At 50.1% G+C, this 22,546-nt stretch overlaps 1 protein-coding gene across 2 annotated transcripts in view; it reads left to right on the forward strand.

Annotated features, from left to right (window-relative positions):
* Positions 1-6,963, forward strand: part of RSPO4 (R-spondin 4) — a 42,590-nt gene extending 35,627 nt beyond the window's left edge. Inside the window, exons 4-5 of one of the 2 annotated variants that reach the window (XM_011943410.1) lie at positions 2,758-2,943; positions 6,754-6,863. In XM_011943410.1, the coding sequence (XP_011798800.1) occupies positions 2,758-2,943; positions 6,754-6,863 (296 nt within the window). Of the gene's footprint in view, positions 1-2,757; positions 2,944-6,753 lie in introns of both variants that reach the window. The other variant, XM_011943411.1, reaches the window with a different exon arrangement.
* The last annotated feature ends 15,583 nt before the right edge of the window (positions 6,964-22,546 follow it).

The following is a 22,546-nucleotide window of genomic DNA, read 5'->3' on the forward strand; positions in this document are numbered from 1 at the left end:
TGAGATAGGGTCTCGCTCTGTCGCCCAGCTGGAGTGCAGTGGCATGATCATAGCTCACTGCAACCCCAAACTCCTAAGCTCAGAGAATCCTCCTGCCTCAGCCTCCTGAGTAACTGGGACCACAGGCATGTACCATAACAGCTGGCAATGCGTTTATGTTTTTGCAAAGACAGGGTCTTGCTGTGTTGCCCAGGCTGCCCCTGGGACTCAAGCAGTCTTCCTTCCTCAGTCTCCCAAAGCACTGGGAGTACAGTTATGAGCCGCCTCACCTGGCTGAGCACTGATTTTGGAATAGGACTGGCCTGGGGTCCAATCCTAGCTCTAAACCTTACCCTTTAGTGATCTTAAGCAAACCACCTCAGCTCTCTGTCCTTCAGTTTCTCCAAACATTAAAAAAAAAAAAAAGACAATAGAACATAGAGCCTACTTCATGGGGAGGAATTGTTATGAGGATTAAGTGAATTAGTACAATTTAAAGTGCTCAGTACAGCAGCCAGCAGCACACAGTAGGTGCTCAGTACATGTCAGTATCAGTGTTATTGCTGCTCTGATTATTTCCTGACAGCTCCTTGTCATACTCCTGCCTGTGAGCCCTCTTCCTTCCCTGCACTAGGCTGCTCCTTGGCATTCTCAGCTAAACTGTGCATCTCTGCCCATGCATTCCCTCTGGGCTCACATTCATGGTCATTCCAGCTGCTGATGGCCCCTGACTCCGTGTCTCTAGCCTCCCTGAGCAGCAGACCCTTACCTCCACTGCCCCTGGGTTCCTCCTTTCCACTCCCACTGCCACCATCCACCACGAAACGCTTCCTCTGGGTTTCCTCTGGATTTCAATAACCAGCTCCCTGATCCCTGGGTGACCATGCCGGAGATGCAGATATCACTGTTGACTCTTCTCTCTCCCTCACCCTATATTCAATCCAATCTGTTCATTTATTCACTCTGAAAATGTCTACTGGAGCATCTGCTATGGCCAGGCACTTTCCTAGGTGCTGGAGACATGTTAGAGAACAAAACAAAGCCTCTGCACTCATGGACATGGCATTTCAGTGGAGAGACAGAAGCGACACCCGAGAACAAATACATAATATTTCGGGTGGCAGGAGGAATTTTGGGGGGAAAATGAAGCAGCACAAAGCTCCCAAACCCACACCATCCAGCTCATCCCTTTCTCCCCACCCCAGCCCCACCCATTTGTTTCTCTCCTCTGTGCCCCGCTCTTCCCACCTTCTCGCCACCCCCTGCCTATCGCCAGGATTCTGGCCACAGCTCCTGCCCGTCTCCTGCCTCAGCTCTCAGTCCCTCCAACCCACTCTCCACTCAACAGTGGAGGGAGTATTTCAAAATGACAGTCTGATCAATTTCTTTTCCTCCCAGGACCCTTCAGTGGCTCCCACTGCCCTCGGGCAGAGTTCACCCAGGACCTTGGCAATCTGTCCCATCTGCCAGTCTTTCCACCCCCAACATTTTTTTCCTCCTCCATTTGAGCTCATTCTCCGGCCTGCCCAGTTCCGGGCCAAATCATCCTGGGGACTCTGCTGGGGTTATGCCTTCACCCAGAGCACCTCCTGTCCCTCCCTGAGCCTGGCTAGGCTCCCCTTCCCTGCCGTCCCACCCCCACTTCAAGACCCAGTCCAGGAGTTTCCTCCCCTACAACCCAACCCATGCTGCCTCTGGGCTCCCACAGTGCCTGCGCTTCCCTCATCACGGCGGTGTCCAGATGGTGAATTCCAGGAGGCCTGCAGACCCTGGTCTTTCTTGTCTGCTGGTGCTCCCTCAGCACCCAGAATAGCGCCTAGCACATACTGGGTGCTCAGTCTTTACTTGTCAAATGTGTGCATCTAACCAGGTCTGGGCCCCACTGCGTCTTGAACTTGCTGTGTCTGCTGTGTGAGCCTCTTGCTGCGTTCCCTTAGCAAACCCCTGCTCTAGGCCTCAGTGTCCAAATCTACAAAATAGAAGTAGTCATAGCTACTCATATTCTGTGCCTACTTCTCATGGACTTTTAAAATAATCAAAGTATACACACACACACACACATATATTATTTTATGTGCTATTAAATTAAATATTATTAATTATTAATAATTATATTATTTTATTATTTATTATTTATTTATCAACTATATATTTATTAATTATTATTATTGATTATTAATTATTAAATTAAAATGTTATTAAATTAAAATTAAAATACATATATATGTATTAAGAACTTTTATGTCCATGGCCTCCTTTTTCCTCCTTCCAAAGTTGATTAAAGACACATGATCAAGTTTAAAACCTGTGTCTGGGTCCTGAGGACTTCCCAGGCGACCTTCCAGCCTCCTCTCCTGCCCCCCACTTCCTGAGACTTCACTCCCAACTCATGCTGCCCCATCTCCCAAACATGGTGGGCCAGGCTCCCAAGGCTTTACACACTTGCCTGGAATGGGCTTCCTTCTTCTCACCTGGTGAGCTCCTCTCTCTCCCTTTCACTCATACATCACCTCCTCCAGGAAGCCTTCCCCTTTAAAGCTAGGCAGTCGGCTGCTCTGTCTTCAGGCCCATATTAGTCTGTGCATGCATTAGTTTAGCTCTCATTCCAGGCTCTTATAAATAACTTTTAAATGTCCCCCCTCTGCTCCTAGCAGGTGGAAGTGGTGTCTTCAGTCTTCAGAGAGCTGAACCCCTCAAACCCTGCCCTTATTCTGTGCCTACTGAAGGACCCTCACTGCCGGCTGACCCTGTCTGTCTGTCTCTCCTTTCACTCCACAGGGCAGTGTGAACCGGGTCCCTGGGGCAGCTGGAGCCCCTGCGCGTACAACGGAAAGACCTGCGGCTCGGCTTGGGGCCTGGAGACCCGGGTACGAGAGGCGGGCCGGGCTGGGCATGAAGAGACAACCACCTGCCAGGTGCTTTCTGAGTCAAGGAAATGTCCCATCCAGAGGCCCTGCCCAGGAGGTGAGTCCCAGGACGGGCACATGAGGCTGTGGTGGGCACAGGGACAGAGTGGACTCAGGACACTGCCCCACAAATAGTACCTATGAGACTGCCTGAAAGGCCACCATTAGCCATACCATCATGTGGAGTACACATCGTCTTCCCTGGTGTCCTTTCAAAGGAGGACCTTCCTTGCTGGCTTCAGTCCCAAATACATTAGGGAAATTGAGCTGGCCAGGAGTTCCCAACCTTCTCAAACTGAACACCCCCCTTTTAATAAGAAGGATTTGGGAATACCTTCTATACCATCCTTAATGAAGTTCATGGAGAATGTAGCCTATTTGGAAAGGTAAATTTTTTTATCAGTATAGTGCTCTAAGTGTAATATAGAGGAGAAAGAAAAGAAATTTCATGATGGAAGCGCTTGGCCCAACATACCAGCAGACACTTAGGGAAGCATAATCCCAGCGAAGACGGCAGCCGTGGTCAGCGCTCCAAGTGCGTGGCCGCATTGCCATCAGAGATGCGATTTCCCAAAAGTGACCAGCGGTTAGTAAGGTCCAACCAAACTGATCTCTGATTGACATCACACTCGCAGTGCCCTAGAGTCTTCAGTGAGTGCAAGTGTTCGAAATCACTTGGCATTCATGAGTAAAACAGAATTCAGCTCCCAGCAAGGAGACTTTTCAGCTACATGAGGGTGGGGCATGATGTGAGAGAACTGGATGGAATGGGGGACAACTCGTCTTTGTGGGGGACGGTCCCACACTGCATCCCGATTGCCGTCCACTGAATGCCACAGGAACCCCCTTCACTGTGGCATCCAAGACCACTATACATATTTCCAAAATGTCTGGGAGCTATTAAGGACCACTGATTTACATAGAAGAGAGGCCACAGGGTGTATTTGTAAGATGTGAATGGTGAGTAGTAATTATGCGGAATTGGCAGTGTTGACTGGGCACTGTGCCGAATTCTCTATAATCGTTAACTCATGTAATCTTCACAATGATACTGTGCAGTAGGTGTTACTAACATTATCCCCATTTTACAGATGAGGGGACTGAGGCCCAGAGAGGTTGAGTCATTCACCTAAGGGTCACAAAGCCAGAGAGCTGTGGACCTAGAATTCAAATATAACTCGTCATGCAAACAGGAATCTAAAGTCATGATGAAGGATGAGGGACCTGGAGCCAGGCCACCCGGGGCACCCAGGTGGGATGTAGTGGAGCCAGGATGTGAACTCAGGGACACTCCTCTTTCAGAAGGACTTGTGCTATTTGGGTTGGGAGTGCAGATAGCAGAGATGGGAGCCTTTGGGAGTCATACTGGGCAGGTGAGGACGGAGTGAGGTTCAGATGGAACCAGAGAACCTAAGAGACCCCAGAGCCAGGGAAGCACTCACACAGGAGGCAGACAGTTCTCCCGCACTCATTACCACATCGCACCTCTCATGGCTCCAAGAGCTGGGGGTGAATGGCTGTGGGGGGTCATGAGGGGAAAACTTTTCCCCCAGATAATAATAATCACAACAACAGCAAACATTCGTAAAGCACCTACTATGTGCTGGCTGTGCGCAGTGCTGTGAAACATGACTCTAATCCTTGCAACAACCCCACTGTAGCTCCCTGCATCATCCGGGTCTCAGCTGCAGCGGCTCCTCCTCAGAGAGGCTTCCCATGAGTCCCCCTCCCAGGAGTCATTTTCCATCGTATCACATGGTAGCACTTGCACCCTTCTGAAACGAGCCTGCTCATTCTCGTATTTGCTTTGTTCAGTGTTTGTTTTCCTTACTAGAGTGTGATCTCCAGTGAGGGCAAGGGCTTTGTCTGCCTTGTTCACAGCTGTCTCTCTAGTGCCTCTAACAGAGTCTGGCACATAGTCGGTGTCCAGTTAATATTTGTTGGATGAGTGGATGGATGGGTGGGTGGGAGGGTAGATGGCTGAGTGTGCAGGTGGCTGAGTGGGTAGGTAGATGGGTGGATAGGAGGGTAGATGGGAGGGTAGATGGGTGGATGAGTAGGTAGGTGGATGATTAGGTGGGTGGGTAGGTAGGTCGGTAGGTGAACAGGTGGATGGATGGCTGATGGGTGGGTGCCTAGGTGGATGGATGGGTCATTGGTTATGGAGGTGGGTATGGAGGTAACCAGATGAGTTAACAGGTGGACGGCAATTCAGTGGACGGCAATCGGGTAGGTGGGTAAATAAGTGGAGGGATGGGTGGGTGACTGTATGGGTACATGAGCAGCTGTCAGGCAGGCCTAGGGAAGGGGTAGGGACACAAAGCCACTGGCCCCCACACCCCCACATCAGAGCTGGCAGGGCCACTCAGGCAGCACCCACACCCCATCTCCAGATGCAGTCCTACCCGAGGCCTGCAGAGTCAGCTCCGCAGCACAGAGTGGGAGTTGGATTTAGTGCTCCCTAAGGGCTCAGAGTGGGCATGGGGAGCCCCAAAAGTGGGCAGCCTGGCCTTAGCTCCTTGACTCTGCTCTGCGCAGTCCTGACTCTTGGGGAGACAGGCACACAGTTGACACCTAAGGAATAAAACTGCCCTTTCCTTGCCACTAGGCTGGGAGGGTCTCTTTTTTTTTTTTTTTTTTTTTTTTGAGACAGAGTCTCGCTCTGCCCCCAGGCTGGAGTGCAGTGGCCGGATCTCAGCTCACTGCAAGCTCCACCTCCCGGGTTCCCGCCATTCTCCTGCCTCAGCCTCCCGAGTAGCTGGGACTACAGGCGCCCGCCACCTCGCCCGGCTAATTTTTTTGTATTTTTAGTAGAGATGGGGTTTCACCGTGTTAGCCAGGATGGTCTCGATCTCCTGACCTCGTGATCCGCCCGTCTCGGCCTCCCAAAGTGCTGGGATTACAGGCTTGAGCCACCGCGCCCAGCCGGCTGGGAGGGTCTCTAACAGCCTAGCTGCACACCTTCAGAAAGTGACTTGTGGAGCCTGAGGTTCATCGTGTTCAAATGGACACACAGCTCCTTGCAGGGAACTGAAGGGGGCCCAAGCAATGTAGAAGAATGTCCTGGGTGTGGAGACACTTTGTAAAGCAGAAACTTAGGGCTGGCCTTTCTCCCAACCATGCTGTGGTCTTCTCACCTGTCAATAACAATGACAAGCAACTGCTCAGAAGAACTCCCCGGGCAGCAGGCACAGCCAGAATGGAGGTGGAAGGAATAAAGGAAATAAAGAAGAAAAAGAAAGGAAAGGTAGACTGGCACAGAAAAATGACAGAAGGGTGGAGAGAAAGAGAAGACAATTGTAGAAGACGGGACTGGGTGCGGCTCAGACCCTACCTGCCTCTCCCGGCTGTTGTGAGTTTCATATACATGAAGCGCTTGGGGCTGTGACCTGCATATGGTGAGCACTTGCTAAATGCTCAAGTATTGTTGCCACAGTGTTATGGAGAAGTTGGTGCAGGGACACAGATGAAAGGTGCCCAGTGTCCAGCACAGAGCCTGCTTGGCTATGGAAGGAGTGTGCTGGGGAAAGCCATGGGACTCCCATGAGGCCATCCTACGTGCTGACTGGGGGGCCCCAGGTGAACCTGCAGGCCTGGCCAAGCCAGATCTCCAGCACAAAAGAGCCCTGAGCAAGTTAGTGGCCCTCAGCACTCCCTGAAGAACTAGAGAGAAAGGTTCAGTTTGGGATAACTTAGCCCGCGGTCCAAACTCTCAACAGGAGGGACTGCAAGGTCAGTGCCTAAATGTTCTTCTGAGCCTCGCTGTTGAGCAGTGGGTGGGGCACCCTTGTCTTTGAGGACTGAGGAGGCTCCCAGGACCTAACTGGCCCTGCAGCCTTGGTCACCAGGCTCTGTGCTCTCGTTGCAGAAAGGAACTCCGGCCAGAAGAAGGGCAGGAAGGACCGGCGCCCACGCAAGGACAGGAAGCTGGACCGCAGGCTGGACGTGAGGCCGCGCCAGCCCAGCCTGCAGCCCTGACCACCGGCTGTCCCGGCTCTCTGGTCCTAGTCCTCGGCCCCTGCGCACCTCCTCCTGCTCCTCCTCCTCTCCTCTTACCCTTCCTCCTCCGTCTTCTCCATTTGTCCTCTCTTTCTTTCCACCCTTCTATCATTTTTCTGTCAATCTACCTTCCCTTTCTTTTTCTTTTTTATTTACTTTACTTCTTCCGCCTGCATTCTCCTCTCCTTTCTCCCTCCCTCCTTCCCTTCTTTCCTCTTCTTTCTCACTTATCTTTTATCTTTCTTTTTCTTTCTGTGTTTCTTCCTGTCCTTCACCACGTCCTTCTCTCTCTCCCTCCTCTTCTCTCCCTCTCACACACACTTTAAGAGGGTCCCTGAGCCTGTGCCCTCCCCTGCAGCTCTCTCTAACTACAACTTAAAGAAAGCAAACATCTTTTCCCAGGACTTGCCCTGACCCCATCTTTGCAGAGAAAGGGTTTCCAGAGGGCAAATCTGGGGCACAGCAAGGGTGAGTCCTGAGGGCCTTGCTTCTGCTCTGGGGGAGGCTCCAGGACCCTGAGCTGTGAGTACCTGGTTCTCTGGACAGTCCCCGGAGGCCATTTCCACAGCCCTCAGCCACCAGCCACCCCGAGGAACTGGCTGGGCAAGGCTCCAGGGCTTCCAGAGGCCTGGCCTGGACACTTCCCCCAGCTGGCCATGGGGGCCACGACCTGGCCTCTGGCTGGGCTGCCATCCCTGGGCCAGCCAGGTCATCCTCTGCACGCTGCCTGCCACCCTCATCAGCACTGCCCGACGGGCCTCCGTCTCATGGGTCCCATGCCCCTTTTTCCCGAGCTGGATCAGGTGAACTGTCACTGCTGGGGGATCCACCTGCCCAGCCCAGAAGAGGCCATTGAAATGGAAAGGAAAGCTGAGATTATCCAGTGGCTCCGTTCCCCACTTCAGCGCCTCCTGCCCATGTGGGGAAACAGGCCTGAGAAGGAAGGGGCTTGCCCAGGGTCACACAGGAAGCCTTCAGGCTCTGCTTCTACCTGACGGCTCTGCTCAGCACATTCACAGCCAAGAGGAGACTTTGGGGGTCATTTGAGGGGGGAAATATAGGAAATTGTGGGTTGGGAGCAAGGCAAAATCCGCGCACTCGCCCATACCCACTACCACCACCGCACTCACCCACACCCACCACCGCACTCGCCCACAACCACCACCAGTGACTTGAGCATCTGTGCTTCGCTGTGATGCCCCTCGCCCAAGGCAGGAAGGACGCTGGGGGGAGTCTCCAGGTCAGACCCAGCTTGGAAACCAGTCTGTCCTCCCTGCCTGTCCTTCTGCCATCATAACACCCTCTTCCTGCTCTGCTCCCCGAAATCTTCAGAAAGGGGATTTGTATTTGCTGTGACTGGCTGGCCTGAACACATAGGGCTCTGTGGCTGGGACAGGAGAAGCCAGAGTCGGAGCTCCAAGGGGCCCAGGGGTGGCCTGGGGAAGGAAAGTGGTCAGCAGGCTGGGGGAGAGGCTCTAGGTGACGAAATATTATATCCCCTACCCCAAGAGAGCACCCACCCTCAGACCTGCCCTCCACCTGGCAGCTGGGGAGTCCCTGGCTGACCCTCCCCAGGCCCACCCTCTCTCTGACTTCCCTCCTCTCACCTCCCTGAGAACAGTTAGAGCCCCCTCCTTCGCCTGGCCAGGCCACCAGCTTCTCTTCTGCAAACGTTTGTGCCTCTGAAATGCTCTGTTGTTATTGTTTCAAGACCCTAACTTTTTTTTAATTTTTTTAATAAAGGGAAAAGAAACTTGCAAATGCTTCTTGAGCATCAAGAGGGTGTTGCAAAACCATGATACTGATGAGTTTGGAGTAGCAGAATTTAAAACATGTGCAGTGGTTTTCGCAGGAATGCTTGGGGCTGAGAGGGGTCAGGGTGTATTGGGGATGGGGTGGGGTTTCAGCTTGCGGGGAGCTGACAAAAGAGGACGGGCTCTTAGCCCCTCCAGGCCACTCTCAAGAAGCAGGTTCAGCCAGAGGCAGAAGAGGGTAACACCTTGAGCCCCAGAACCTCGCAGTCTCACGAGCCACATGTCTCAGGGACCAGGGGCACCTAGGAGGTTGACAGTCCCACGGGGCCATCTAAACACCCTGGGCTGCTAGTGAGAGTGGCCTTGGCATTGGGAGGCACAGTTGGGAGCTCCAGCCTGTCACCAGCTATCTGGTAGGGTCTAGGTCAAGTCACTTCCACTTCCCGGGCCTCAGTTTCCCCATGTGATGAAGAGGAAGCATGACTAAATTGAATCTGTTGCCGAAATCTGGAAGACCCAGCAACAGCATCCCCTGGAGAGCTTTTTAGAAATTCAGATTTTAGGGCCCTCCCCCAGATCTATTCATTGCGAACACGTTTAGGAGCAAACATTCATTCAAGGACAAGCTGAGGGGAGAGGTGGCTCTCAGATGACTTCCAGCTCAGAGGGCTGAGTCTAGATTTGTGCCTGCAATTCTGATTCTGACCTCAAGGTTCAACGATCTGATGCTATAGAGTTTAGTGTGTATGTGTGTGTGTATGTATATGTATTTTTTTATTTTTATTTTTATTTTAAGGCAGGATCTTGGTCTGTCACCCAGGTTGGAGTGCAGTGGTGCAATCACAACTCACTGCAGCCTCAAACTCCTGGCCTCAAGCAAGCCTCCTGCCTCAGCCTCCCACGTAGCTGGGACTACAGGCATATACCACCACACCCAGCTAATTTTTAATTTTTTTTGTAGAGATGGGGGTCTCAATATGTTGCCCAGGCTGGTCTTGAACTCCTGGCCTCAAATGATCTTCCCACCTCAGCCTCCCAAAATGCTGGGATTATAGGCATGAGCCACCATGTCCAGCCCATATAGAAATAAATATATGTATGTATACACACACACACACACATACATACATACACTATATAGTGTTTCCTGTTAAGATTCCAATTGTAGGATGCTGAGCGTTCTAATTTTCACAGTTCTAAAAGACCAAGATAAGAGTGGAAGTTTCCAGTCCTGCAATCCCCTGGCCATGTTCTTTCCCCTCCGGGGGCCTGGTCCTCTGTCCTCAGCTGGGGGCTGTGGCAGTTTTTTAATATTTTCAGATTACAAGATGAAATTTCTTCACGGCCCAAGCCCCTCCTATAACCTTTCCATCTCAGATATTCCCTGTCCCCCAGCTCCAATCCTTTCAAATCCCAGCCTCTCCCATATTCTCTGGAGGATTGAGGCACCTCTCTGGGAAGGAGACCCTGCTGTCAGGTGGGCATCATCCACTCCCTTCTTACAAGCCAAGCTTGGAGAAGTTCACAGAGAAGCTCAGAAACAGGGTGGGGTCACACAGCCAAAGAAGGGCAGTCTGGGCAGAGCCCAGGGGGAGGTTCCGCTGCTATTGACCTTCCATATGCTACGCCAGCGGGAGAGAACAACCCCTCGGCCAGAGATAAGGAATCCCTGCTGGGTTCTTCCTGTCACCGCTTCCAACTGGGTCACACTAGGGCCCTCTCTGCGGATTCCCCCACCTGCTCACTCCATCCTCATCCTTGCCTGACCCCTCACCCCAGCCCTGCATGTCATTCCCACATTCTGCCACTGGATGGCGCCAATCAATCAGGAACAGGTCGCAGCCAGGCTTATAAAGGAGCGCATTTCTGAAACGGGGACTTGCTGCTGTTCTCTCCTAGCAGGACTGGAGCAGGGTGGAGGGCAGCGGAGGGCAGCGGAGGGCAGGGGACAGGCTGCCTAAGACCGAAGGACTGACTGCCTCAGGCTGAAGGACAATAGTTGGCAATGAGGACTTCAGTTGAATTGCCTTCTCAGCTGTGTAGAGAGTGTCAGACTCACAGCTCCCTGTCTCAGGCCCTTCCTTGCACAGAAGGGAAATCTGACTCAGAGGATGACCCAAGCCCAGCATCCCTGAGTGAGTCACTGCAACATGACCTCCTGCCCAGACAGTGGGGATTACACCTCTCCATTTTCACTTGGAAGAAAATTTCTTTTTTCTGTTTTTTTTTTTTTTTTTTTTTTTTTTTTTTTTTTTTAAGATAGATAATAGCTCTGTTGCCCAGACGAGGTCAGTGACATGATCCCGGCTCACTGCAGCCTCAACCTCCAGGGATCAGGTGATCCTCCCACCTCAGCCTCCCGAGTAACTGGGACTGCAGATGCACACCACAACACCCAGCTATTTTTTAAATTATTTGTAGAGACAGAGTCTTGCTATGTTGCTTAGACTGGTCTTGAACTCCTGGGCTCAAGTGATCCTCCTGCTTCAGTCTCCCAAAGTACTGGGATGACAGGTGTGAGCCACCACACCCAGCCCAGAGGAATATTTCAAGCCATCCTGTGTGGACCTTCTAACTCAGCAAATGTGCATTCTTATAATATAAATAATAGTAATGATGAGGATGAGGATGATGACATCATCTTATATTTATGGAGCACCTATTATGCACCAAACATTGCTAAGTATTTCAGGTGCAGTATCTAATTTCCTTTGCTTTTCTCTCCTCAGCATAAATCATAACTACCATTTTTCTACCAATTCCTCTTACTAACCTCGCATTTCCCACCTATCTCCTGCCACCTTCACAGCTACATTGCCAGCTAACTTCTAGGAGGAAAAACAGGCTCAAGTTCAAATCGTTCAAAATCCATCAGTCTCACCCATTCATTCATTCAGTGAATATGCATAAAGTGCCTTCTGTGTGCCTGGTACTGTGCTGGGTGCTGGTGATAAAGACCCTGCCTTGTCCTCCAAGCATTCAGTCTGCAGACAGTCAATCCCAACAATGTGATAAGACCTTCCATGAGTTCAGGATCTAGCATATCCCATCTAAGGCATACAGGGGTTAGGGAGCTCCTCCTCCAGGACCCGATAGCCGAGCTGAGAACTAAAGCATTCGAGGTGTTAATGAGATGGGTGGGGAGAGGGAGCAAACAGGACTTGCAAAATTCTGGAGAAGCTACTGATTGGGGCGCTAGCCCTAGAATTTCTAAGCCTCCTAAGCTGTCAGACTTGGAACATGTGGACTCAGCCCGGGGTCTGATGGCTCCCACTCAGCCCCCCACGATTCCCACCCTCACCCATAGCCATAGCCAACCTACCATCCCCAAGGTGGAATGGATCCTCCAGCCAGACTTGCAGCTGAAGAAGCCTTCACACAAGTGGGTCTTCTAGTCCTTGCTGTCCTACCTCCCCACTGCAGAATCCTCCCAGCCACAGAGTCCTCCCATCTAAGGCCCAGCAGAGATAAGCTGCCCACCTTATCCTGTCTGAACTCCTGATCCTCAGAACCCAGGAACATGACAAAATGGTTGTTTATGCCTCTGAGGTGGGGGAGGTTGTTTCATGTAATGGACAGCTGGAATGGGGTTTAGGGTGGTACCTCTCTCCTAGAGTGGGAGGCAGGGAAGGGAGATGGGTAAGAGCAGACAGAAGATCACAAATCCCGTCACCACCAATGACCGGCTATGAGCCTTTAGGCAAGATCCTGTATCTTTCTCTGTGCCTCAGTTTTCTCATCTTTAAAGGAGGATAAGAAAAGTACCCCTCATGGTGTCACTGTGAGGTTTAAATATATGAATACATGAGCAAGCCTTCATAATACGTACTCAATAAAAGTTTTTAAGATGATTATATCTCTTTCATTTCTTCATTCAACAAACATTTCCTAAGCACTAACTCTGAGCCAGGAACTGTGCCAGGCATTTCACATTAAAAACAAATTCATCCTCCTCAGAGCCATCTGAAGTGGGTTCTATTATTCTTTCCACTTTTTACAGAAGGGGAATCTGAGGCTCAGAAAGTAAGTAGTGCAATGGGAACTCAAAAACCTTGCCCTCCACCAGGCGACCACTACATGAGCAGGCCTCCACAGGCGCACGTGCCACTCAGCCCGAGAAGATGAGCGTCAGGGGGAATCAGCGTGTCCAGAGTGGCACTGCCATGTCATCAGCTCAGCACTGTCCCCATGAGGCAAAAATGCTTCATCCAGAAAACGAACTCCAAACAGTCACCCTGACTCAAATTAGATGACAATAAGCCACACAGAGCTACCATTTTCCACCTATCTGATTGGCTAAGAGCCAAAAAAAAAAAAAAGATACAAAAGAAAGAAAAACAAAAAAAATGAAACCACAGGGCCTTGGCTGGGTGGGGATAAGCCGCCACCCTCCCCTACCTTCCTCAGGAGAGTGTGACTTGACCCAGCCTCTACAGAAGGTGAGTCAACATCTGTTCAGATCACAGTGCACATGTCCCCTGTCCCAGCAATCCACTTCTAGGGATTTATCCTCCAATTAGCCTGGCCCACGTGCAGCAGAACAGGTGTACCTGCTTACACAACTGTTCCCTGTAGTCCTGTGCATGATCACAAAACGCTGGAAACATCCTAAATATCTAGAGGAGAGGCATTGTGATGCAATCTCACAGCACTCAGTGCAACACCGCATGGCCGAGAAGCACCATGAGGAAGGATTTGACACAATGACGGGGCATCCCTGAGATGAATTGTTAAGTGAAAAAAGTAAGTTGCAGAACAGTGTGCACAGTAAGCCCCCACGCAGGGGGAAGGGAAGGAGTGAAAATACACATGTGTGTATCATTCATGAATTCACAAAACCTACAGGTGTGAAAACACTCTAGAAACCAGTAACAGTGATGGCTCTGGGGTGGGGAGAGGTTAGACTGGGAGGAAAGAAAGGAGACTTACCTTTCTCTTTGGTTCCTTTTGAACTTTTAGCCATGGGAATATATTACCAAGTCAAGAAAAATAAAAATGAAATACTTAGGAGACATTTTGAAAACTGATCTTTAAATATTCTTAATAAGGATTTTAAATGGCTTTGACGTAAATTCCAAAATGAGGCATTTTTCAGAGAGTGCCTTGGAGACACATCCTTTAGCTGAAGAAGTGAGTCTCCACCTTTAACCCCTGGGTGTGGTGCCCCAGCTGCCTGCCAAAGAGTGAGGGTCCAGCCCTGGAGTGAACCCCTGCACACTGTCCCATGATCTGCTTCCTGCTGTCCACACAGGTCGCACCCATCTCCACCTGCTGTGCAGGTCTAGTAGTAAACTTCTGCTAAGACATGGTCCAGACAGACTCAGGGGTGGTCTGTGCCTATGCTCACTGGGGTCCCTCGGTCCACCCTAAAGTGGAGAAGGTGGAGTCCCCCAGCAAGTCACACTGACCTGGGTGTGTATCCAAGCTCTGTGTGCAGCTGGCGGCTTGACTTTGGACGAGTCACTAACCCACTGAGCCTCCCTTTCTGCAGCTGCAAAGGAGACAGAAGCAATAACTCCCCTTCCCAGGGATGGTAGAGGATGAAATGATATGAGGCATGTAAAGCCCTGGCACACAGTAGGGCTAAATAATGCTCAAGCTCAATATCCTAACTCCATTCATTCTTTCGTTGGCTCATCAATCCCTTTGACTCGCAATCGAATCTGTCCTTCAGCCTAGACACTCGTTCTCCAGGAGGCCTTATCCACCATCTCTTCCTCAATCGGAAGTCGCTCTTCCTCCTGTGACCCCATCTCCCTCCTGTGACCCCATCTGCCTCCTGCGATCCTATCTCCCCCATGTGACTCCCTCCCTTCCCTCCTCCGACCCTCCGTCAGACACCTTGGACCATGGCCAATCTCTGTTTAGTCTAAGTCCTATCACTGTGTAGACCACAAGAGGACAGCACTGCCCAAGAAGCAGAAAGAGCCAGGCTGGAATTCAAGGCTGGAGAGAACACACACACCGCTCACAGCTGGGCAGCCCTAGTGTGCACCGGACACTCTGCCGCGTGCCAGGCACCTGGCTGAGTACTCTGCATGGCTTCGCTCACTGGAGCCTTGAGGATTCACCATGAGAAAGGCACTACTATCGCCACCCTTCCATCATCCCCCATTTTATCTGCTTTATCGTATTTATTTTTTTACTTGGACTTTGGGTGCCAAGACCTGGGTTAGACATTCTCATCAATTCTGCAAACTGTCTGTTGCACAACTGAATTGAATTGGATTTTGCTCTTGATGCTTTTCTGCCCTATCCCCTCCCCCTCCCACCCAAGCATCTGCTCCTGTGAGTCTGTTCTCTGGGCTTGAATACGTGCGAATCCTTTAATGTGTGTAGGGATGTTCTGTAGTTTGTGAGGTTTTTTTCATTCATAGAAATGGGCCGGGCACAGTGGCTCATGCTTGTAATCCCAGCACTTTGAAGGGCTGAGGTGGGTGGGTCACCTGAGGTCAGGAGTTAAAGATCAGCCATGCCAATATGGCGAAACCCCGTTTCTACTAAAACTACAAACGTTAGCCGGGCATGGTGGTGCATGCCTGTAATCCCAGCTACTCGGGAGGTTGAGGCAGGAGAATAGCTTGAACCCAGGAGGCAGAGGTTGCAGTTAGCCAAGATTGTGTGGCGACAAAGTAAAACTCTGTCTCAAAAAAAAAAAAAAATCACATAAATGATCTTGTGCTACAGATTTCCCCTTCTTCAATTTTTTTCTCCCATGTACCTTCTGTTTTTTATTTTTACTTTTTGGTTTCCTTTTTTAATCTGGTGTTTTTTATTCATTTATTTATTTATTTATTTTCAGATGGAGTCTCACTCTGTCGCCCAGGCTGGAGTGCATTGCTGTGATCTTGGCTCACTGCAGCCTCAGTCTCCCAGATTCAAGCAGTTCTCCTGCCTCAGCCTCCCCAGTAGCTGGGATAACAAGTGCACACCACAACACCTGGCTAATTTTTGTATTTTTAGTAGAAATTGGGTCTCATCATGCTGGCCAGGTTGGTCTTAAACTCCTGACCTCAAATGATCCATTTGCCTTGGCCTCCCAAAGTGCTGGGATTACAGGCATGAGCCACTGCGTCCAGCCCTCATCTGGTATTTTTTAGAGGCCCCTGCAGTTTGCTCTTCCAGGCATTGACATGGATTCTCATCTACTGCTCACATCCTCAAACACCATCACAGTGACCCATGACCTCGAATGGGCTCCTTCTGGAGCTGCAGGAGAAGTTCTCTGGTGTATACACCCAGGAGGAAAATGCCTGGGTCATCAGATACACTCTTTCTTAAGCTCCTAGGTACTAAACCAGTCCAAACACCCAGCAGCAGAACATGGAATTCCCATGGCCCACATCCTCATGAATACTTGGAAGTTCCTGACTCTACTATTTGCTAATCCAGGAAATGGAGGTAAAGGGTGCGCCTCACTGCTATTTAGCTCTTGTTTCTCTGACTACTACTGAGGTTGGGCATCTATTTGCATGCTTTTGTGCCTCATTTTACAGGTGAGCCGACTGAGGCTCAGGGCCCTAGATCATAGGAGGTGGAGCCAAGGGCACAGCCAGGTCTGTGAGAGGCTGAGACTCTGCTCCGAGCCCTCACATTGGGGCGCCTCCTGCACATCAACAGTGATGCATTCATCATCCAACAGTTCATGTATGATTGATGGCACTGTCATGATCTTAGGGGACTGTGGTTGGGGGCAATGGCTTTGAAAAAACAGAAGAAATTCCTGCCCATTAATCCAATGACAAGCAAGAGGAGCTGTTTGGGAGGTTGGACCTCACTGTTGGGCGGGGCAGGGCAAGTATTGGGGCATCAAGAGGGATCTGGGGATGGCCAAGCCCACCCACCATGTTGGGTGGGCACAAAGGAGGAAGCAGGAGCCACCAGGACCGAGGGCATAGAGGGCGTCTTGTCCCATGTCAGGGCTGGTGCAAGCTAGACTTTCCCCACTCCTCTGACCTTACCTCCTGCCCTCTCCTTGCCCCATCCACTGGCCTTTTTCTTTCCTTAAAAACACCAAACTCATTCTGGCCTCAGGGCCCTTGCACTTGCTATCCCCTCTGCCTGGAATGCTCTTCCCCCAGATCTCCACATGGCTGGTTCCTTCTCTCCCTCTAAATCTCTGTTCAAATGTTACCTCTTCAGAGAGGCTTTTGCTGATAACCTTCTCTAAATATCATACCCCCTCCAAGTCATTCTCTATTTAGTGCCTTGAAAACTTTTTCTTCCTAACTTTTATCATGATCCAAAATTATTTTCTTTATCTGTTTACCTCTTTTTTTTCTTTTGAGAGGGAGTCTCACTCTGTCACCCAGGCTGGAGTGTAGCGGCATGATCTCGGTTCACTGCAACCTCTGCCTCCCAGGTTCAAGTGATCCTCCTGCCTCAGCCTCCCATGTAGCTGGGATTACAGGCATGCACCACCACACTCAGCTAAATTTTGTATTTTTAGTAGAGACAGGGCTTCACCATGTTGGCCAGGCTGATCTTGAACTCCTGACCTCAAGTGATCCGCCCTCCTCAGCCTCCCAAAGTGCTGGGATTACAGGCATGAGCCGCCGCGCCTGGCCAGTTTACCTCTTTATAGTTTGCCTCCCTCACCTGACTGTACTTGTCTTCCCCACTAGACTGTGCATGGGGACTGTATCTGCTTTGTTTACCACCGTGTCCCAAGCACCCAGAAGAACACCTGGCACTTGGCAGACAATCTATAGTTGTGGAATGAATGAAAGAAGGAAGGAAGGAGGCCGGGTGTGGTGGCTCATGCCTGTAATCCCAGCACTTTGGGAGCCCAAGGTGGGTGGATCACGAGGTCAGGAGTTCAAGCCCAGCCTGGTCTAGATGGTGAAACCCTGTCTCTACTAAAAATACAAAAATTAGCCGACTGCAGTGGCGGGCACCTGTAATCCCAGCTACTCAGGAGGCTGAGGCAGGAGAATTGCTTGAACCCGGGGGCGGAGGTTGAAATGAGCCACGATAGAGCCACTGCACTCCAGCCTGGGTGACGGAGTGAGACTCTGTCGAAGAAGAAGAAGAAGAAGGAGAAGGAGAAGGAGAAGAAGGAGAAGGAGAAGGAGAAGGAGAGGAGAAGGAGAAGGAGGAGAAGAAGAAGAAGAAGAAAGGAAGGAATGCAGTGAGGGTGCTCCCTCTGTCCAAGGCACAGTTGACTCCTGAGGCAGCCCAACAGAGAAGGGAGCACTGCATAGAAGAGTCAACTGAGTCACAGGGATTCAGTCTCTTGCTTGAGGCCACACAGCTTAGGGTGCGAGGGTTTTAGGCTGCACATAGTATCAGTTTCTCATACTTTCTGTACTGCACTAAGAGGGCCTCCTGCCCCAAATAGCTCCCTATCACCCCATATCCCTGCCCCGCTACCAGTGGGGCTCCCTTTCTTCAGACCTCGACGTCATCGCATCTTGAGCCCTGTGGCCACTTGCAAAGGCCCCCTGTCCATCTTACATGCCTTCCCGTTCTCCTCCACCAGTGACGCAACCTTTTGAGTCTGGCTTCTTTCATTCCACACAATGCATTTGAGATGCGTCTGTATTTTGCACGTATCAATAATTCATTCCCTAATTCATTCCCTTGTATTGCTGAATAGTAGTCCATTGTTCAGTCACTCACCTGTTGGTGGACAGTTGATATGGTTCGGCTCTGTGTCCTCACTCAAATCTCACCTCAAATTGTAATCCCCATACTTCCCACGTGTTGAGGGTGGTACCTGGCAGGAGGTGATTGGATTATGGAGGCAGTTTCCTCCATGCTATTCTCACGATAGTGAGCGAGTTCTCACAAGATCTGATGCTTTTCCCCTTCGCCTCCTTCACAGGCTCTTTCACCTGCTGCCATGTAAGATGTGCCTGCTTCCCCTTCCGCCATGATTGAGCTTCCTGAGGCCTCCCCAGCCATGCAGAACCGTCAGTCAATTAAACCTCTTTACTTTATGAATCAGCCAATCTCGAGTAGTATCTTTATAGACTAATACAACAGTTATTTCCAGTTTTTGGTGATTATGAGAAAAGCTGCTATAATATTTGCATATAGGTTTTTTTTAAGAAAGCACAAATTTCTGTTTCATTACTCTTTGTATCTAAGAGTTGGACAGCTGGGTCATTTTGTAAGAAATTGCCAAACTGTTTTTCTAAGTTCCAGTTGTTAGATACCCTCTCCAGGTATTATCAGTTGTTTTTCATGTTAGCCATTCTAACAGGTATGTAGTGGTAGCCCACTGTGGTTCTAATATGTTTCCCTGATGACCAATAACATTGAGTATCTTCTCATGTGTATTTGCCATCACTATCGATTTTTGGGTGAAATGTCTTTTTAAACCTTTTGCCCATTTGTTATTGGATTATTTGTTCTTATTATTGAGTTGTGAAAGCACTGAACATATATTCTGGATATAAGTCTTATAACAGGTATGACTTTTACAAATATCTTCACCTAATCTGTGGCTTGTCTTTTCATTTTCTTGATAGCATCATTTGAAGAGCAGAAGTTTTGATTTTTGATTAAGTCAAATTTATCTTATTTTCTTTTATTGTTTATGCTTTTTGTGTCATACCTAAAAAAATCTTTGCCTAACTCAAGGTCACAAAGATTTCCCTTCTATGTTGCTGTCTGGAAGTTTTACTGTTTTAGGTTTTACATTTAGATATATGGTAGATTTCAAGTTAATTCTTGTGTATGGTAGGGAGTGGAAATTGATTTTTTTTAAACATATGGATGTAAAATGCAATTTCACTTCTAGAAAGTTATTCTACATATATTCTCCCACAAATGTACAGAATGGGTATGTATTGTAACCTTCATTTAAAGAGTAAAATGTTGGAAACAGCCAGTGCTTATCTCTTGAAGACTGGTTAAGGGGCTCTTCCCCGTTTGCTTCTTCACACACTCTCTTGCCTGCTGCCATGTAAGACCTGCCTGCCTCCCTTTCTGCCGTGATTGTAGGTTTCCTGAGGTCTCCCCACTTATGAGGAACTGTGAGTCAATTAAAACTCTTTCCTTTATAAATTACCCATCCCTGCAATTGGCCCATCTATGCAATGGTGAACCGTGAAGACACAGAGCTGGCATCCAGCCAGCAGCCATATACAACTGTAGGGGTATCCACTGCTTGGGTCCATCCCGATTGGTCAGTTGAATAGTTGTGTAATATTCTGAAACCATCTTAGCCAGGCATCCAAAGAAAACAAAATGAAGCACTTTATGGAGTGACATAGGAAGATCTCTAAAGGGTATTGTTAAAGTAACAAAAGGACAGTGTGAAATAGTGTGTGTGAAGTTTGTCATCATTGGGTAAAGAATTCCTACGTATGCATACAGTATCTCTGGGCAGATTCTCAAGAAATTGGTGACAGGGATTTTGCCTCAGGGAAGAGACCCGAACAGCCCCACCAGTCTGGAGGGCAGGGTTGGGAGACAGGCTTAGTTTTACCTATGACCCCTTTTGTACCTTTGAAATTTTATGCTATGGATATGTACTATATATTCAGAAAGTAAATACAAAAAGAAAATAAAACCAAAGAAGCCCTACTTCCCTGGGGGTTCCTGGTCCTCCTTCATGTTTCTTCTTAGCTATCACAGGACACAGCAGCTCTGCCAAGCCAGCTTGATGGACAATGCCCGTTTCTCAGATGGGGAAACTGAAGCTCTGAGCTGGGCTGACAGTCCCAAGGTCACCTGGCCTGAATCCAGCTACCGCAGGTATCCCCCAGGGCCAGGGGGGTTGAGAACCAGGGAAGAGGCCCTCGGCTCCGCCTCTCAGGGACTCAGAGGGAGTCATTTAAGGCACCACTCAGAGCCAAGTCCATCTGGAAGCTATCGCCACCCCAACCCTGGGCTGTGGAGGAGGGGAGGGCGGGGACCCCGGACTGTGAGTGCATCTGTTCCTCATCAAGGCTCGTGCTCTGGACTGAGCGCCAGCCTTGGAAATCCCAGTTCCCACCCAGGCTAGGCTACCCTCATACCAGCCACCCTCCTGACTGGGACCCAAACAACCCCACCTTGCACGCAGAGAAACAGCCCAGAGAGCTGCAGGCGGCAGTGGGTTTCTAGTTCCAGTTGGCAAGTTCCTTTACCTCTCAAAGCTCCAGGTTCCCTGAAGCTCTCTGCACACTCAGTATAGCCTCCAATGAGCAACATCTTATATCTCCCAACATCCCTCCTAGTCTCTTTATTATTATGTGGGCTGGAGGTGCCCAAATAATACCAACAGCTCATGTGCCCGGCACCCGTTCCAGCACTAAGCATATATCAACTTAACTGAACTTTACAGCAGCCATCTGAGCTACGTGCTCTTACTAGCTTGGCTTTTCTGATGACCCAGCTTTTATGCTCAGAGACATCAAATAATTTATCCGAAGTCACACAGCCAGCAAGGAACACAGCCAGGACTTGAACCAGGGCACAATGCTGCAAAGCCCTCACTGCAAAGCACTCCTCCATGCACCCAAACCTCTTCCTCGTCGATCGCTGATTCTTGCGGGTGCCTGTGATGATGTCCACTGACATGAAGATAAACATTGATCTCAGCCAGAGTTGACCAGTTGAGAGACAAGCATCTACTGCACGACTGTGAGTGGAGTCTTGACCCTCTGGCCACCTGGAACTGGTCGGAACAAGAAAACAAGAGAGGCAAGGAGGCTGGGGACTGCCAGGATGGAAGAGAAAGGGCAATAGGTATCCTCCCACACGGGGGCTGGAGCCTAGAACAGCCTGCGGGAGAGGTGGGGATTGACAGGGCCCCCACATGTAAGGAGCACATGCTGCCCATCAGTCTCACGTCCAGAAACATGCCTTAGAGAAACGTACCCTGTGCGCAAAGAGACACTGAGAAGGACTTTCCCTGAAGCCCTGTTAGAAGGAATCTGGCTGCAGCCCAGCTGTCCATCAGAGACAGCTGGCTGTACTGACGGTGGCCCAGCCGCACAGTGGAAAACGATGCAGTGATGACAAAGCTTGATATAGGGCTCACTCACTGTGCCAACAGGGCTCCATCCAGAGCCCATTGTGCAGCGGACAAAAGAAGCTGCAGAGCAGTGTCCACAGTGCAGCCATGGGTGGGAGCAGAGCCATGAGTGAATGGACGGGACACAACCTAACTCTTTGCGTTATATCCTTCTAGAACTTTTTTCACAGAATTAATCATTGCGGTATCAAAACAAGAAAGAGAACAGGCATGCCATGCCGTGCCCGGCACATGGTAGGGGCTCCGTGTTTTGAGTCTCTACTGACTGTTTGATGCTGGGTACAGCTGTGAAGAGGGATGTCACGGTCCTCATTTCTGGATTGTGGCTCCCCAGGCCTGACTGAGAGCAACTTTGAGGGAAGCGGCAAGAGAGGTGCAGGGAAGCTGGGGCAAGGGAACAGTGGGAGTCTGGGGGTTGAAGTCTTGCCGTGGATTCACTGAGTGCTTACAATGGCTCAGGTGCCATTCTAAGTAGGACGTCTTCCAATATCAGTCCCCTTTTACAGATGGAGAAACTGAAACCCAGAGGACTTAACTCACAGATAGTAAATAGCAAAATCAGGCTGCAACCCCAAGCTGTCTGACATCAAAGCCCACATTCCTAATCACTATTTCCATCCAGCCCTGAGGAGTGGCCAATGGGCTGCCCACTTCACCTTCCACCCACAAACCTCCTGCCCAGTCTGAATGCTGGCCCTGGAGCCTGAAGACCGACTGGTGACCCACTAGTGCTTCTGCTCCTCCATCACTTCCAATGTGGGATGACAGCAGCCAGCAGAGGGTGGTCACTCAGCCAAGGGAGCTGGGAATGATTAGGGCCAACCCAAGTCTTCTGGACAGAGGCACCTTCTACATTTTAATCAACTGGAGCACAGAAAGACCAGCTCAAGTTGCTGTTCTCCAGTAGGACTGGGCTGGACTGGAGTAGAGAAAAGGGC

The sequence above is a fragment of the Colobus angolensis genome, unplaced genomic scaffold (genome assembly GCF_000951035.1).
Source record: "Colobus angolensis palliatus isolate OR3802 unplaced genomic scaffold, Cang.pa_1.0 Scaffold219, whole genome shotgun sequence".
In the NCBI taxonomy this organism is placed as follows: Eukaryota; Metazoa; Chordata; class Mammalia; order Primates; family Cercopithecidae; genus Colobus; species Colobus angolensis.